At 37.4% G+C, this 16711-nt stretch overlaps 1 protein-coding gene across 4 annotated transcripts in view; it reads left to right on the top strand.

Moving 5' to 3' along the window:
• The window catches only part of LOC123931496 (zinc finger protein 420), a 166526-nt gene that overhangs the window by 128804 nt on the left and 21011 nt on the right, over positions 1-16711 (top strand). Inside the window, exons 2-4 of one of the 4 annotated variants that reach the window (XM_045988660.1) lie at positions 832-883; positions 14631-14719; positions 16359-16488. The exons of 1 other annotated variant lie outside the window; for it this stretch is intronic. In XM_045988660.1, coding sequence (XP_045844616.1) covers positions 14711-14719; positions 16359-16488 — 139 coding nt within the window. In that variant the 5' untranslated portion in view covers positions 832-883; positions 14631-14710. Of the gene's footprint in view, positions 1-831; positions 884-4354; positions 4442-14630; positions 14720-16358; positions 16489-16711 lie in introns of those variants that run through there. 2 more of the 4 variants (XM_045988661.1, XM_045988664.1) reach the window with 2 other exon arrangements.

Raw genomic sequence — 16711 nt, forward strand, 5'->3', positions numbered from 1 at the left:
GATAAGAGGTGGTCTGAGGATGTAATATTAATGTGGCGATTGTGACTCTGGCTGTGTGACCACGGAAGTGTGTGTGACTTTGTCTAGTCAATTTGTATATTTTATAGTCTGTGATCTTATGGGAGTTTAGTGAGGTACAGAGAAAAAATTGGGTTTTTGTATTTTGTGGGTTCATTATGGGACGGAGTCTACCCATGTGTCTTGAGTCCCTTTGGCTTTGTCCATACAGATCTTGACTTTCTCTTCTGACCTCAGTGATCCCTCTTCACACATGGCCTATACACATGGTCTGTATTGGTTCTTAGTTCACACTGGGATTGTAGATGTAGGTTTCCTTTTGGCTTCCAGGTGTCCTCTCACCTTACAGTCTGGAGAATGTTGACTGCAGAAAGGTGATAGGAAGGAAAGATGTCAGGAATTTGAGACCCTGAATGAAGACTGAGCTATTTTTAAGTCACAGACCTGTTCTGGACAAGATTAGAGCTTCAAATCTTGTCAAGAACCTTCAAAACAGGCTATATGGAAATATAATGGGGAGTAGGAATACTTCTAGAGAATGTGCCAGAGGAGTCAGTCACATACTTTAGAACTGGTAGTGCTCTGTCTCCAGTGGACAGTTTTGAATCCAGCAGCAAATTCTGACTCAAGACAGCTGGTCTTGGACCTTCTTTCTAAAACAGAATACAGAACTGTTCTACTCTCTAACTTTCCTCCAGGGTAAATGAGGGATAGTTTGGGGGGCTGGGTGGGTAAGAGCATGTGTTGTAATTTAGAGTATATCCTAAGAAAGGTATACTATCTTACGGTTCCATTTTCTTTTCCTGAGAGTAGAGTCCAGAGAAGGAAAAAAATGGCTGTTGTACATTCAAAAGCAAAGTCCAAGGTGAGTAGATATTTCTTCTTTGTTTCTCTAATGCCTTTATTTTTTCAGGACATAGGAATCTTTGTTTTCTCTTTCCTAGTTAAGCTTTCTCAAATAATGGAGGTGGCAAAACAGTTTTCTGTAGATTGGGAGCAAGGAATATGTGCAGTTAATTGAGAGATATACTTCCCAACAGTGGTCAAATTGAGGAAGAATGGATTTGAGACTTGTTAATTTAAATAGGAGATGATATTGTGTTATTTCTGACACAGCAGCGTTCTTTTTTCTTTTTTTTTTTTTAAACGGTTTTGGTATTTTTTTTTTTTTTTTAAAGCAAGAGTGGGGGCAGGGTATGGAGGAAGGGGAGGAGGAAGAGAGAATCTTCAGCAGGCTCCATGCCCCATGCACAGCTTGAGGCGGGGCTTGAATTCATGACCCTGAAGTCATGACCTGAGCCTACCCCAGGTGCCCCTGTTTGGTAATTTTCAAACTACACAAAAGTATAATGAACCATCATAAGCCCAGCTTAAAAGTTTTCACTTGCCAGTCTTATTTATTCTGACTTCAGTTTGAAGTCCTTTCTAATTTTCCGTTTGATTTCCTCTTTGACCTATGGTTTATTTAGAAATATGTTATTTAGTTTTCAGGTATTATGAGGATCTTCCAGATATCTTTTTGTTACTGATTTCTAATTTCATTCCATTGTGTTCAGAGAATATACTTTTTATGACTTGAGTCCTTTAAAATTTATTGAGTAGTTTTGTGACCCAAAATGTGTGGTCTATCTTAGTAAATGTTTGGTGTACTTGAAAAGACTGTATTCCGCTATTGTTGGGTGGAGAGTTCCATAAATGTTATCTAGGTATAGGTTGATAGTGTTGTTGAAATCCTCTGTAGTACCTTTACTGATTTTCTGTCTGTTGCATTTATTTTTTTCTCCTTGTAATATCTTTAAGTTTCCCCTTTGTGTATTTTGAAGCTCTGTTATTAGGTATATAAAAGTTTTAGGTCATATGTCCTATTAGTGAATTGATCCCTTTGTCATTATGAAGTGGTCTTCTTTTTCCCTAGTAGTAGTCTTTGCTCTGAGCATCTACTTTGTCTGATATTTAATGTTACCAGCCCAACTTTCTTTTCATTGTGTTAGCATGAAATATCTTTTACTATTCTTTTATTTTTAAACTGTCTATGTTCTGATGTTGGAGTGCATTTCTTGTCAGCTGCATTTCGTTGGATCTTGTGTTTTTATCCAGTTGACAATTTCTGTTTTATAATTAAAATATAAATATACCATTTAAATTTATATTATATTATTAAATATACCATTTATATTTAGTGTGATCATTGATGTGGTTTGGGTCAAAACCATCATCTTGTCCCATCTGTTCTCTATGTCCTTTTCCTTCTTTTCTCCCTTCTTTTAAATTGGGAGAGAGTTTCAAACTAACAATACCAATATTTTTACTAATGCTGTAAATACAAAAAACCAATTGGGACTTCTTGGGGTTCTTAGGATATGACCTATCCTACAGTTAGGCTCATTTGTTTCATCTTGCTTTTTACTTTTAGTGATTGTTTTTTCCTGACTTTGATTTGGTTTTATTTTAAAATTATGTAATATATTTACTTATCTCCAAAATCAAAACTACAGAACAAAGTTGAATTCAAAGGAGGCCAATGTTCAGTCCTGTCCCTTTCAACCTGTTTCCTTTTTCTCTGTATAGGTAATAACTACCTGTACTTTTATTTGGTGTATTCTTCTATTTTTCTTTTTTTTTCTTTTTCTTTTTTATTATTTCTTTTCAGCGTAACACTATTCATTGTTTTTGCACCACACCCAGTGCTCCATGCAGTACGTGCCCTCCCTATTACCCAACACCTGGTTCCCCCAACCTCCCACCCCCTGCCCCTTCAAAACCCTCAGGCTGTTTTTCAGAGTCCATAGTCTCTCATGGTTCATCTCCCCTTCCAATTTCCCTCAACTCCCTTCTCCTCTCCATCTCCCCATGTCCTCCATGTTATTTGTTATGCTCCACAAATAAGTGAAACCATATGATAATTGACTCACTCTGCTTGACTTATTTCACTCAGCATAATCTCTTCCAGTCCTGTCCATGTTGCTACAAAAGTTGGGTATTCGTCCTTTCTGATGGAGGCATAATACTCCATCGTGTATATGGACCACATTTTCCTTATCCATTCATCTGTTGAAGGGCATCTTGGTTCTTTCCAGTTTGGCGACCGTGGCCATTGCTGCTGTGTGGTATTTTTTTTTTTTTTTAAGATTTTATTTATTTATTTGAGAGACAGAAATCACAAGTAGGCAGAAAGGCAGTCAGAGAGAGATGAGGAAGCAGGCTCCCTGCCTAGCAGAGAGCCGGACGTGGGACTTGATCCCAGGACCCTGAGATCATGACCTGAGCCAAAGGCAGAGGCTTTAACCTACTGAGCCACCCAGACGCCCCTGGTGCGGTATTCTTGACAGTGGGGTGCAGTATCAGTTTTGTCAAGGTACTTGATAGTGTGTGTAAATCCTCTGTATCATTACTGCCATTTTTGTCTACTTGTTTTGTTTGTTGCTGAGAGAAAGATGTTAAAATTTCTAAATCTGATTGCGGATTTGTCCATTTCTTCCTTTAGTTCTCTTAGTTTTTGCTTCATATATTTTGGTGCCTTGCTGTTAAATCTCTACACATTTAGGATTTCTGTGTCTTCTTGATGAATTTATCCTCTTTGTCTCTTGTATTAGTCTTTGTTTTGATCTCTGTTTAGTCTTATATTAATACAAATACATAGGCTTTCTTTTGCTTAGTATTTGTATGGTATATCTTCCTCTGCCATTTTACATTCTTCTTTGTTTTTTAAATTTTTATTTAAATTCCAGTTAGTTAACATACAGTGTAATATTAGTTTCAGGTGTACAATATAGTGATTCAGCATGATGTTCTTGTCAGCAAATGTCCTCTTTAATCCCCATCACCTGTTTTATCAGTCTCCCCACCCACCTAACTTCTGGTAACTATTAGTTTGTTCTTTACAGTTAAGAATCTGTTTCTTGGTTTACCTCCCTCTTTTTGTTCCCCTTTGTTTGTTTTGTGTCTTAAATTACACATATGAGTGAAGTCATATGGTATTTGTCTTTCTTTGACTGACTTATTTCACTTAGGATAATACCCTCTAGCGCCATCCATGTTGTTGCAGATGGCAAGATTTCATTCTTTTTGTAGCTGAGTGATACTTTGTTTATGTATACCACATCTTTATCCATTCATCAGTTGATGGATACTTGGGCTATTTCCATAATTTGTCTATTGTTGGTAATGCTGTTATAAAACATCAGGGTGCATGTATCCCTTTGAATTAGTATTTTTGTATCCTTTGGATAAATAGCTAGTAGTGCAATTGCAAAAGTCATAGGGTAGTTCTATTTTTAACTTTCTGAGGAACCTCCATACTGTTTTCCAGAGTGGCTGTATACCACTTTGAATTTCCACCAACAGTGCACAGGGGTTCTCCTTTAACCACATCCTAGCCAACACCTAATGTTTCTAGTACTGTTGATGTTGGCCATTCTGACAGGTATGAGGTGATATATCATTGTAGTTTTGATTTGTATTTCCCTGATGATCAGTAATATTGAATATCTTTTCATGTGTCTGTTGCCTTATATTAATACAGGTACACAGGTTTTCTTATGCTTAATATTTGTATGATATATTTTCCACAACTTTATCATCTGTGTCTTCATATTTAAAGTACATTTCTTGTAAAGAACATATAATTGAAACTTGCTTTTTTTTCTTGTCTTGAAATTGTCTTTTAATTGGAATGGCTGGACTGTTTACCTTTAAGGGAATTACCATTTAGTTTAATCCCTGCTGTGTACAGGAACTTCCCAAATATCTCCTAAGAAATGCTTGGCGCATTTTATAGTTCATTTAAATTTCCTTGTGTCTTTAGCTCAGTGATGAATTTAGAGGAGACTGTGATTTTTTATCTTTTTTTTTTAAGATTTTATTTATTTATTTGACAGAGAGAGAGAGAGAGATCACAAGTAGGCAGAGAGGCAGGCAGAGAGAGAGGGGGAAGCAGGCTCCCCACTGAGCAGAGAGCCCAATGCGGGGCTCGATCCCAGGACCCTAGTCCATGACCCAAGCTGAAGGCGGAGGCTTAACCCACTGAGCCACCCAGGTGCCCCAATGTGATTTTTTTTAATCTTATCTGAAGTATTTTTAGTTGTTAAGATGGACGCAATTACCTATTGAACTTCCACATCTGGAATTTTTAATTTTTGGATTGTTGTCTTAGTTTTTTTAATTTTTAATTTTTAATTAAGTAGAATTTTTAATTAAATGTTTATTGAATATCTATATCATATATTCGGGGCAATGGTTCTCCCTGGAGGATGTTTTAGAAATACATCTGCATGCTTTTGAATGTTAAAATAACTGAGTTGAGGGTGAAGTCATCTGGCTATTGAAGGACTGAAGTAATGCATCCTGATTATAGGATAGATGACTTTTCTGTAAAGGGATAGATAGTAAATACTAAGATATCTGGGACACATGGTCTCTGTTGCAGTTATTCAACTCTGCCACTGTAGTATGAAAGTGGGCAAAGATAATTTATTAACAACTGAGTGTAGATGCGTTCCAATAAAGCTTTATTTATAAAAATAGTTGGTGGGCAGTAGTTGGCTAACTTCTAAACTAGATGCTCTGCAGTACACAGCAAATGATTGATCTATGACCTGCAAAATGGAAGACCATAGCTGGGGGAAAAATGTGTTTATAATAATCTGGGTCTAGAACTTCTCACATAAAGCATTACTTTTTGCATGATTTTTACAAACTGCTGAATTTATCTATGTTACTATTATTGCATGGTTTTACTCTTAATCTTCTAGGAATGCTTGAGAATGATTGAGAAAAGACTGTACTTTGTTTTATTTAGAAATGTACTGTGACTTTAAAAGTCACAGCACTGATATCAACACTGCTTGTGATATTTTCCTTGCCAGTATCCCATACTTGCAGAAGCCTACATTTGTAGATAATGGATTTCATTGAGCCTATGCATACCCAAACACAAACATACATATGCATACATACATCTACACATATATAGACTTTATTTCAAAATGTCAAATGTAAATAAAAGTTGTCAGCAATACTTAGTTCAAGACTTCTGGGGAAGATGCCAGAGTAGGAGGACTATAAGCTCACCTCGTCTCATGGATACAAACTAGGTAACAACTACATCAGTGTAAATGAGCCAAAAAATGGCTCGAAGACTGGCAGAACAGACTCTCCATAGCTAAATGTAAGGAATAGGCCACACTGAAGAGGGTAGGAGTGTAGGGATGCAGTTGGGAGCTAAATGGACCCACAGGACTGTCTGCAGGAGGGAGGGACACTGCAAGCATGTAGAGGGAAAAACAAACAGATGCTCACACCAAGCACACCAGGCAATGGGAGCCTCAAGCACGAATCCCCTTAGTATTTGGCTTTGGATTTCATGAGTCCTTGCAAACAGCGGGGCTTAACACCTGGAACTTTAAAAATCAGTAGGCTTGGCTCTGGGAGAGCTGGGAGGGTGAGAAAACTGAGTCCCTGCCCTTAAAGAGATAGCACAACAAACAGCCCCACAGAGGTGCAGCATAGAAGCAGCAGTTTCAGAAATGCCTGGGGTATATGGGAGATTTGTTTCCTGATCTCAGAACTTGTGCTGGAGGGGCAGGGATCATTGGGAGTCATCTCCACAAACAAAAGAACTGGCAGGCACCATTTTCTTTCCCCATCCCCCAGCCTAGACACACAGATGCCTATGGGAACCAGTGCATCAGTGGTATTTGCTACATAACTTGCTAACGGTGACCATTCCCCTGTGCACTTCTGCAGATCCACCCCTTATAGCCAAGCCTCTGCTCTGGGTCTCCTCTCATAGACCTGTGCAAAATTTGCTCACCCTGCAACACACATGCGTACTCCTGCAGACCTATTCTTCCAATATGCCAGACTAGAGCTTATCCAGAGTGCCACAAGCTTGGCAGTGTACAAACATCCTTAACGTGGGCCAGCAACCACTCCAGTGTGACTCCTACTCAGGGGAGAGAGGAAGGTAACCACAGTCCAACTGCAGCTCCAGCTGGGGGCTGGGTACAGACATCTGGTCTGACTGCAGGCTCTACCCACCAATGAAAGCTTCTTAGGGGACAACACATGGAATGCACCTTGCAGTTTGGTGCTACTTCGGCTCTGGCAAATGCCCAATGTGACTCAACTTAAGCCCAGTGTAGCCCCATTATGGCCCACAAACAATGCAGGAACCAAACTTTACACACAATAGGCAGAAAGACATTGCAGACAACCGAACTGAAGGCAAAAGTGGCTCAGCTACAACGCGGGAACAGCATGCAACACACATAAAGGATATTCCTGAAGTGCCAGGTTCTGGTGATCAGGGGACATTGCACTGTAGGGTATTATAGGAATTCTTCATAAGGCCACTACTTTGAAGAGCAGGAGATGTAGCTGATTTTCCTAACATATAGAACAGACACAGAGAGTTAGACAAAATGAGGAGGCAGAAGAGTATGTCCTAAATGAAAGAACAGGACAAAATCATAGCAGGAGATCTAAACAAAATGGAGATAAATAATATATTCCTGATAGAGAATTTAGAGTAATGGTCATAAAGATACTCTCTGGACTTGAGAAAAGAGTGGAGGACTTCACTGAGACTCTTAACAAAGACATAGAAAACATAAAAAAGAACCAGATATAGAGAACTCAATAACTTAAATTAAAAATACATCAGGTGGGACGCCTGGGTGGCTCAGTTGGTTAAGCGGCTGCCTTCTGCTCAGGTCATGATCCTAGCGTCCTGGGATCGAGTCCCATATCAGGCTCCTTGCTCAGCAGGGAGCCTGCTTCTCCCTCTGCCTCTGTCTACCTCTCTGCCTACTTGTGATCTTTCTCTCTCTGTCTCTCTCTGACAAATAAATAAATAAAATCTTAAAAAAAAATACATCAGGTGATGGGTGACTGTGTGGCTCCCTGTAACTGTGTGGGTTAAGCCTCTGCCTTGCTTGGGTCATGATCTCAGGGTCTTGGGATCAGGCCCTGCTACTCAGCGGGAAGCCTGCTTCTCCCCTATCTCTGCCTGCCTTTCTGCCTACTTGTGTTCTTTCTGTCAAAATAAATAAAATCTTTTAAAAAACTACATCAGGTGGAATCAACAGTAGTCTAAAGGAAACAGAAAAACAGAGGACAGAATAATGGAAAGCAGTCAAGCTGAATAAAAGAGAGAAAATAATAATAAAAAGTGAAAATAGAGAAACTGAGCATAACCATCAAGTGTGAATAACATTCACACTACAGGGATCCTGTAGAAGAAGAGAAAAAAGGAGGCAGAAGTTGTATTTGAAGAAACAATAGCAGAAACTTCCCAAATCTGGGAGAGGAAACAGAAATCCAGATCCAGCAGGCACAGAGAACCTCCAACAAAATCAACACATGGCATTCCACACCAAGACACATGGTAATCCAAATGGCAAAAAGTAGTGATAAAGAGAGAATTTTAAAAGCAGCAAGAAAAAAGAAAATAGTTACATATGAGGGAAAAGGCTCATATCGGCTATCAGCTGATTTTTCAGCAGAAACTTTGCAGGCCAGAAGGGAGTGCCATGATGTATACAGAGTACTAAATGAAAATCCTGCAGTTAAGAATACTCAATCTGGCAGAGCTATCATTCAGAATAGAAGAGGTAAGAGTTTCCCAGACAAAAATTAAGAAATTCATGTCCACTAAACTAGTCACGTGAAATGCTAAAAGAGACTATTTATAAAGTGGAAAGGAAAGAACATAAGTAGGAATAAGAAAGTAGGAAGAATAAAAGCAGTAAAAATAAGTATAGCTATAAAAATCAGGGGATTCATAAAAGAAAAGGATGTAAAGTATGACAACCTACACATAAAATGGGAAGGGAAGGAGTAAAGAATGTGTTCACACTTAAGCAACCATCAACTTAAATAGACCACTATATTCAGAAGATGTTATTTATAAAGCTAATGGTAACCAAAATAAAAAACCAGTAATGGATATGCAAAAACTAAAGAGGAAGGAATCCAAGTATATCACTAAAGAAACCCAACAAGAGAAGAAAGGAACAGAGACCTACAAAAACAATCATTAACAAGTAATGAGGGCGCCTGAATGGCTCAGTTGGTTAAGTGACTGCCTTCAGCTTGGGTCATGATCCTGGAGTCCCAGGATCGAGTCCCACATTGGGCTCCCTGCTTGACATGGAGTCCACTTCTCCCACTGACCTCTATCTTCTCATGCCCTCTCTCTCTCTCTCTCTCAAATAATAAGTAAGATCTTCTAAAAAAAAAAAAAGTAATGAAATGGCAGTAAGGACATACCATTCAATAATGACTTTGTACACATTCTAAATGCTGCAATCAGAAGATGTAGGATGATGGAATGAATAAAAAAAGCAAAACCCATCTATATGCTGCCTACAAGAGACTCATTTCAGACCTAAAGACACATGCAGATTGAAAGTGAAGAGATAGAGGGCCATGTGGGTGGCTTAGTTGCTTGAGTGTCCTGCCTCTTGGTTTTGGCTCAGGTCACAATCTCAGGGTTGTGGGATTGAGCCCCATATCAGGCTCCACACTCAGCATGGAGTCTGCTAGTCCCTCTCCTTCCCCACCGCACCTCCCCCTCTGCACCTCCTTCCACTCACTCTTGCTCAAGTGCATAATCTCTCTGTAAAATCTTTTTTTAAGTGAAGGGATAGAAAAGCAGTTATGCAAATGGAAGTGAAAAGAACTTCTATAAGTAGTAATACAGTAGTGAAAAGAGCTATATAACTTTTATATATATAAAAGTAGTAATACTTACATAGGACAAAATAGATGTTAAAAAAACAAAGACTATATAAAGAGACAAAGGACACTAGTAATAAAAGGAACAATGCTGGGGTACCTGGGTGGCTCAGTGGGTTAAAGCCTCTGCTTTCGGCTTGGGTCATGATCCCAGGGTCCTGGGATTGAGCCCCACATCGGGCTCTCTGCTCGGTGGGGAGCCTGCTTTCCCCAAACCCCTCTCTCTGCCTACTTGTGATCTCTGTCTGTCAAATAAATAAAATCTTAAAAAAAAAAAAAAAAGGAACAATGCAACAAGAATATATACCAGTTGTAAATACTTAACACACCAAACTTGGGGGCACCCAAATACATGAAGCAGCTGATAACAAACATAAAGGAAAAGGAAGTAATTGATAGTAATACAATAATAGACTTTATCATCCCACTTAAATCAATAGGTCATCCAACAAAAAAAAAACAACAACAAGGAAACAGTGGCTTTGGAAGACACATTGGACCAGGTGGATCAAATAATATATTCATAACATTCCATCTTAAAACAGCAGAATACACATTCTTTTCGAGCGTACAAGGAATATTTTCCAGAATAGGTCACATACTAGGCCCCAAAACAAGTCTCAATATATTAAAAAGATTGAAGTCCTACCATGCAGTTTTTCTAACCAAAGTGCTATTAAACTAAATATCAACCATAGGAAAAAAATCTGGAAAGACCACAAATATGTGGAGATTAGATAACATGCTATTAAACAATGAATGGGTCAAGCAAGAAATCAAAGAGGAAATTTAAAAAAAAAAAACATGGGGACAAATGAAAATGAAAATACAATGATCTAGAATCTTTGCAATGCAGCAAAAGCTGTTCTAAGAGGGAAGTTTATAGCAATACAACCTAACTCAAGAAGCAAGGAAAATCTTAAATAAGAAACCTAAAGTTACACTTAACACAGCTAGAAAAAGAACAAAACCCCAAACCTGTAGAAGGAAGGAAATAATAAAGATTAGAGCACAAATAAATGAAATAGAAACTAAAAAAAAACCCAAAAAACAAACAAAAAAAAAAACCAGTGAAACTAGGAACCAGTTCTTTGAATAGAGCAAGAAAACTAATAGATATTTAGACTCATCAAAAAGAAAAAATGAGACAATTCAACAAAATCAGAAATGAAGGAAGAGAAATAACTGACACCACAGAAATATAAAGAATTATAAGAGGATATTATGAAAAATTATATGCCAACAAATTGGATAACTTAGAAGAAATTGAAGAATTCCTAGAAACATAAAAGCTCCCCAAACTGAATCAGGAAGAAACAAAATTTGAATAGATTGGTTGCCAGTAATGAAACTGAATCAGTAATCAAAAAACTCCCAATAAACAAAAGTCCAGGACCAGATGGCTTCACAGGTAAATTCTACCAAACATTTAAAGAAGGGTTTAAAGCTGTTCTCAAACTATCCCAAAACATGGAAGAGGAAGGAAAACTTCCAAATTCATTCTGTGAGGCCAGCATTACCCTGATACCAAAACCAGATAAAGACATCTTTCAAAAAAGAGAACTACAGGCTCATATCTCTGTTGAACATAGGTGTAAAATTCTTCAACAAAATAGTAGCAAATGGGATCCAGCAATATATTAAAAAAAATCATTCACTGTGATCAACTAAGATTTATTCCCTGGATTCACAGGATGTTCAATATTCATGAATTAATCAGCATCATACATCATATCAATAAGACCAAGGATAAATACCATATAATCATTTTAATAGATGCAGAAAAAGCATGTGACAAAGTATAATACCCATTCATGATAAAAACCTTCAGCAAAGTAGGTTTAGAGGAAACAATCCTTAACATAATAAAAGTCAAATGTGAAAAACCCACACCCAACATACTCAGTGGCAGAAACTGCCAACTTTGCTGGTAAGATCAGGAATAAGATAAGGATGTCCACTCTCACCGCTTTTATTCAATGTAATACTGGAAGTCCTAGCCATAGCAATCAGACAACAAAAAAGAAATAAAAGACATCCAAATTGGCATGGAAGAAGTAGAACTTCCACTATTTATAGATATGATATTATATATAGAAAACCTGGAAGACTCCACCAGAAAACTACTAGACTGATAAATGAATTTAGTAAAGTTAGAAGATACAAAATCAATATACAGAAATCTGTTGCATTTCTATACACTTATAATGAAGCTGCAGAAAGTGAAGAAAACAGTCCCACTTACAATTGTACCAAAAAGAAAATATCTAGGAAAAAACTTCACCAAGGAGGTGACAGATCGGTACTCCAGAAACTTAAAATTGATGAAAAAAAATTGAAGACAACACAAAGGGAAAGATATTCCATGCTCATGAATGGAAAGAACAAATAATTGTTAAAATGTCCATACTGTCCAGAGCAGTCTAGATTTTTAAGAAATATTTATTTATTTATTTGAGAGAGTACCCAAGTCGGAGGAGGACGGAGGAAGAGAGACTCCTCAAGCAAACTCCCTGCTGAGCATGAAGCCTGATGTGGGGATCCCTCCAAGGAACCTGAGAGAATGACCTGAGCCAAATCCAAGAGTCATCCAAGGGTCAACTGACTGAGCCACCCAGGCGTCCCCAAACTACAGATTTAAGGCAATCCCTATCAAAATACAACAGCATTTCCTCAGATTTATATGGAACCACAAAAGACCTCCATTAGCCCAAGCCATCTTGAGAAAGAAGAACAAAGCTGGAGGTGTCACAATTCTGGGTATCAATATATACTACAAAGCTGTAGTAATCTATGTAAAATGTGGTACTGGCAGAAAAACAGAAATAGAGGGCCTGGATATAAACCCACAATTACAGGTCAATTAGTCTTTGACAAAAAAGAGACAAGAATATGCAATGGAAAAAATCTCTTCAACAAATGGTGCTTGGAAAATTGGACAGCTGCATACAAAAGAATGAAACTAGACTAATGTCTTAAATGATACACAAAAATTTAAAAATTAATTAAGAACCTAAATGTGAGACCTGAAACCATAAAAATAGACGAGAGCACAGACAGTAATTACACTGACATCAGCCATAGCAACACGTTTTTAAATATGTCTCCTGAGACGGGAAGCAAAAGGAAAAATAAAATATTGAGATTACTTCAGAATAAAAAGCTTCTGCACAGCCAAGGAAACACCAAAACTAAAAGAAGATATTGCAAATATCTTCTCAAATGACAAATCTGATAAAGGGTTAGTATCCAAAATATATAGACAACTTACACAATTCAACAGAAAAACCAAATAGTCTGATTAAAAAATGATCAGAAGACATGAACAGACATTTCTCAGAAGACTTACAGATGGCCAACAGACACGTGAAGAGATGCTCAACATCCCTTATCATCAGGGAAATGTAAGTTGAAACCACATTGAGATACCACTTCACACCTGTCAGAATGGCTAAAATAGAAAACACAGGAAACAACAAGTGTTAGCAAGGGTGTAGAGAAAAAGGAACCCTCGTGCGCTGTTGGTGGGAATGCAAACTGGTGGAGCCACACTGGAAAACAGTATGGAGTTTCCTTAAGAAGTTACAAATAGAACTACCCTGTAATCCAGACTCTTAATCTTAGGAAACAAATAGGGTTGCTGAAGGGGAGGGGGTTAGGAGGATAGAGTACTTGGATGATGGACATTGGGGAGGGTGTGTATTGTGGTGAGTGCTGGGTGTTGTGTAAGACTGATGATTCATAGACCTGTACCCCTGAAACGAATAATACATTATATGTTAATTTAAAAAAGAACTACCCTACAATCCAGCAATTGTGTAACTGAGTATTTACCCAAAGAATACCAAAACACTAATTCAAAGGGATACATGTACTCCTACAGCAGCATTATTTACAATAGCCAAGATACTACCATATTATCTAGTAATTCCACTACTGGTACTTACCCAAAGAATATGAAAACACTAATTTGACAAGATTTATGCATCCCTGTGTTTATTGCAGCATTATTAATAATAGCCAAATTATGGAAGCAGCCCAAATGTCCACTGATAGATGAATGGATAAAGAAAAGGTAGTATATGTTCATTCATATGTTCATAATGGAATATTACTCAGCCATTAAGAAAAAAATGAAATATTGCCATTTACAACAACATGGATGGATTTAGAGAGTATAATGTTAAATGAAATTAGAGAAAGACAAATACCATATGATTTCACTCATGTGGAATTTAAGAAACAAAACAAAGAAAAAATAGACAAACCAAGAAACAGGCTCCTAACTATACAGAATAAACCATTGGTTACTAGAGGGGAGGTGGGTGGGATTATGTGTGAAATAGGTGAAGAGGATTAAGAGTACACTTAACCATGATGAGTACTGAGTAATACATAAAATTGTCTAATCAGTATATTGTATACCTGAAACTAATATAACACTGTATGTTAACTATACTGGAATTAAAATTTAAAACATGTCACTTAAAAAAATGCTTTCCTGAATATTGCCATCTTATAAATCTGAATTTGTTCAAGTAGTTGTAAAGCATAAGTGTTTAGTTGTGCCTTTTAATTTATGTAACAGTTGATCATTATCTCCCATTTTTGACATGATGTATATAAATGTGTCATATTATCTATATATTTTATTTCAGAAATGGTGGAGAAGTTGTTCTAAATATTATCGTTTTGTATATAGAGAGCATTAAGTTTGATCAGGGTAATAACCACCACCTGTACGTCTCCCATAGAGTATCTTTTGGTGATAGGAGCTAGAGACAGGAAGAAGAGAGCAAGAAAGATAATGCTAACTTACTTATTTGGAGCTTTGCAAAAAGCATGGTCTCATGGTTCTGTTTTCTTCTCTCCAGCTCTGCCTTTTTCAGACTCTGTGCTTCTCTAAGCTAGGAATCCAGAGGAGGATTGATCATTTCTTGGAGTGCTAAAAACCATGGCTCAGGTAAATTGGTGGGTTTTTGTGCTCTCTTTAAGTAGTCACTTTTTTACAGAGTATGTGTATATTTGCATTTTTTATTTCTGAAATTTCCTTCCTAACCGATCCCACTCAAGAATGTGGTCCCCAGGGATGTCTGGGTGGCTCAGTCGGTTAAGCCGCTGCCTTTGGCTCAGGTCATGATCCCAGGGTCCTGGGACTGAGTCCCGCATTGGGCTCCTTGCTCGGCAGGGAGCCTGCTTCTCTCTCTGCCTTTGCCTGCTTGTACGTGCTCTCTCTCTTCCTGTCTGACAAATAAATAATTAAAATCTTCAAAATTAAAAAAAAAACGTGGTCCCAGCATTTCATTCTTGTAAGTAATAAGGATCTTCCTGAAGTTTGTCTTTCTAATCTAACCTATATTTACATAATTATTCAAAATTAGTTTGAGCATCTCAGACTAGGAGCACTGTTATGACAGAAGCAGATTCCCTGATTTTATAAGATAGAGAAGTTTGTTAAATCACACCACATATGAGAAAACTGAACTTTTCTTGGTTAGGTAGTATCATTAGTTTTGACTGGACTCTGTCTCCATACCTGGCAAGAGCTTATGTTCTGTGAGCTTTTAAGATTGGTTAGGAACTTGATTAGAGACAGAGAGATCAGGGATCTTCCCTGGGAATCCATAATTGACATAAAGCAATAATACAGATCATTGTGAGAATCAACATTATGAGTTAATCTTGTATGCATAAGTTTAGATTATCTTTTTATCTCTTTGTTGCTTAGAACAAGGGAAGGGTACATTTTTAAGTGATAAGTAGTAACAAGAAAGATTATAATTCACATGCAAAAGTTGTTGAAAAATATAAACTCCCAAAATGAGACATGCTTATGAGATTTTTATGTAACCTAAAGTGTTCAAATATGCACACTTAGTAAGTCAGACATATTCATTATATGAAGCTAGTTTGCAGCCTATTGAAAACGTATTCTAAATTATTGGTAAGGAGGAAAATGCTTATGATGTATTCTGTCTGATATGATGATGAACTGAGATTTCAATAAATTCTTTAATTATCTTTAACAAATCTTACAAGGTACAGATTTTATAAGATTTTTCAGAAAAACTTGCCCAGTTATTTTTCTTATATCTTAGAGAATAAGAGAACCTTTCATTTATTGAGAATGATATACAAGATACAAGCATAATTAAAGAGCGAGTAATAGAGTATTGTACAGGATGCCTGTGTGTGCTTTTTCTTTTAATTGGGACGTTAGGGTCAGGGGTGGGAGGTTGGGGGAACAGGTGGTGGGTAATAGGGAGGGCACGTTTTGCATGGAGCACTGGGTGTTGTGCAAAAACAATGAATACTGTTACGCTGAAAAAATAAATTAATTGGGACGTTACATCATCTTCATTTAAGTTCCAGACATATCTGTATGATGAGATGTTCTATAAACAGGAAATATCTACGGCAACAGGAATAAAGAGGAATGTGTTGGCACACCAGAAGCTATGATATCTTTAGTGTCTTATTTATGTCAGTGGCTTTTGCTGTTTTCTCTGTTGCTTCCTTGTGGAGCACTCCCCCATCATCTCCCCTCCATTGAAAAAATATTTTCTTTATTTCTACAACTAGTATTATATTTGTTGTTTCAGAGATCAGTGATGTTCAGGGATGTTGCCATTGACTTCTCTCAGGAAGAGTGGGAATACCTCGACTCTGCTCAAAGGGATTTGTATAGAGATGTGATGTTGGAGAACTATAGTAACTTGGTGTCACTAGTAGGTAAGGAAATGTACCCCTAGTATTTCAGGATTTACCTTTGGAATGGCTGCTTTCTCTGTTTTTAAGTAATTAACTGAATTGCCTCTTACTATTCTCAAAAGAATGGTTTTTAATAACCACAAATAGTAGTATTTCAGAGGGCACATGTGGCTTCTCCATTCTGCAATTATAATTATCTATCTTCTGTCTGTCTGCCTTCCTGTCTTCCTTGATTATCAAGGAG

This window comes from Meles meles, chromosome 19 (assembly GCF_922984935.1).
Source record: "Meles meles chromosome 19, mMelMel3.1 paternal haplotype, whole genome shotgun sequence".
Lineage (NCBI taxonomy): Eukaryota > Metazoa > Chordata > Mammalia > Carnivora > Mustelidae > Meles > Meles meles.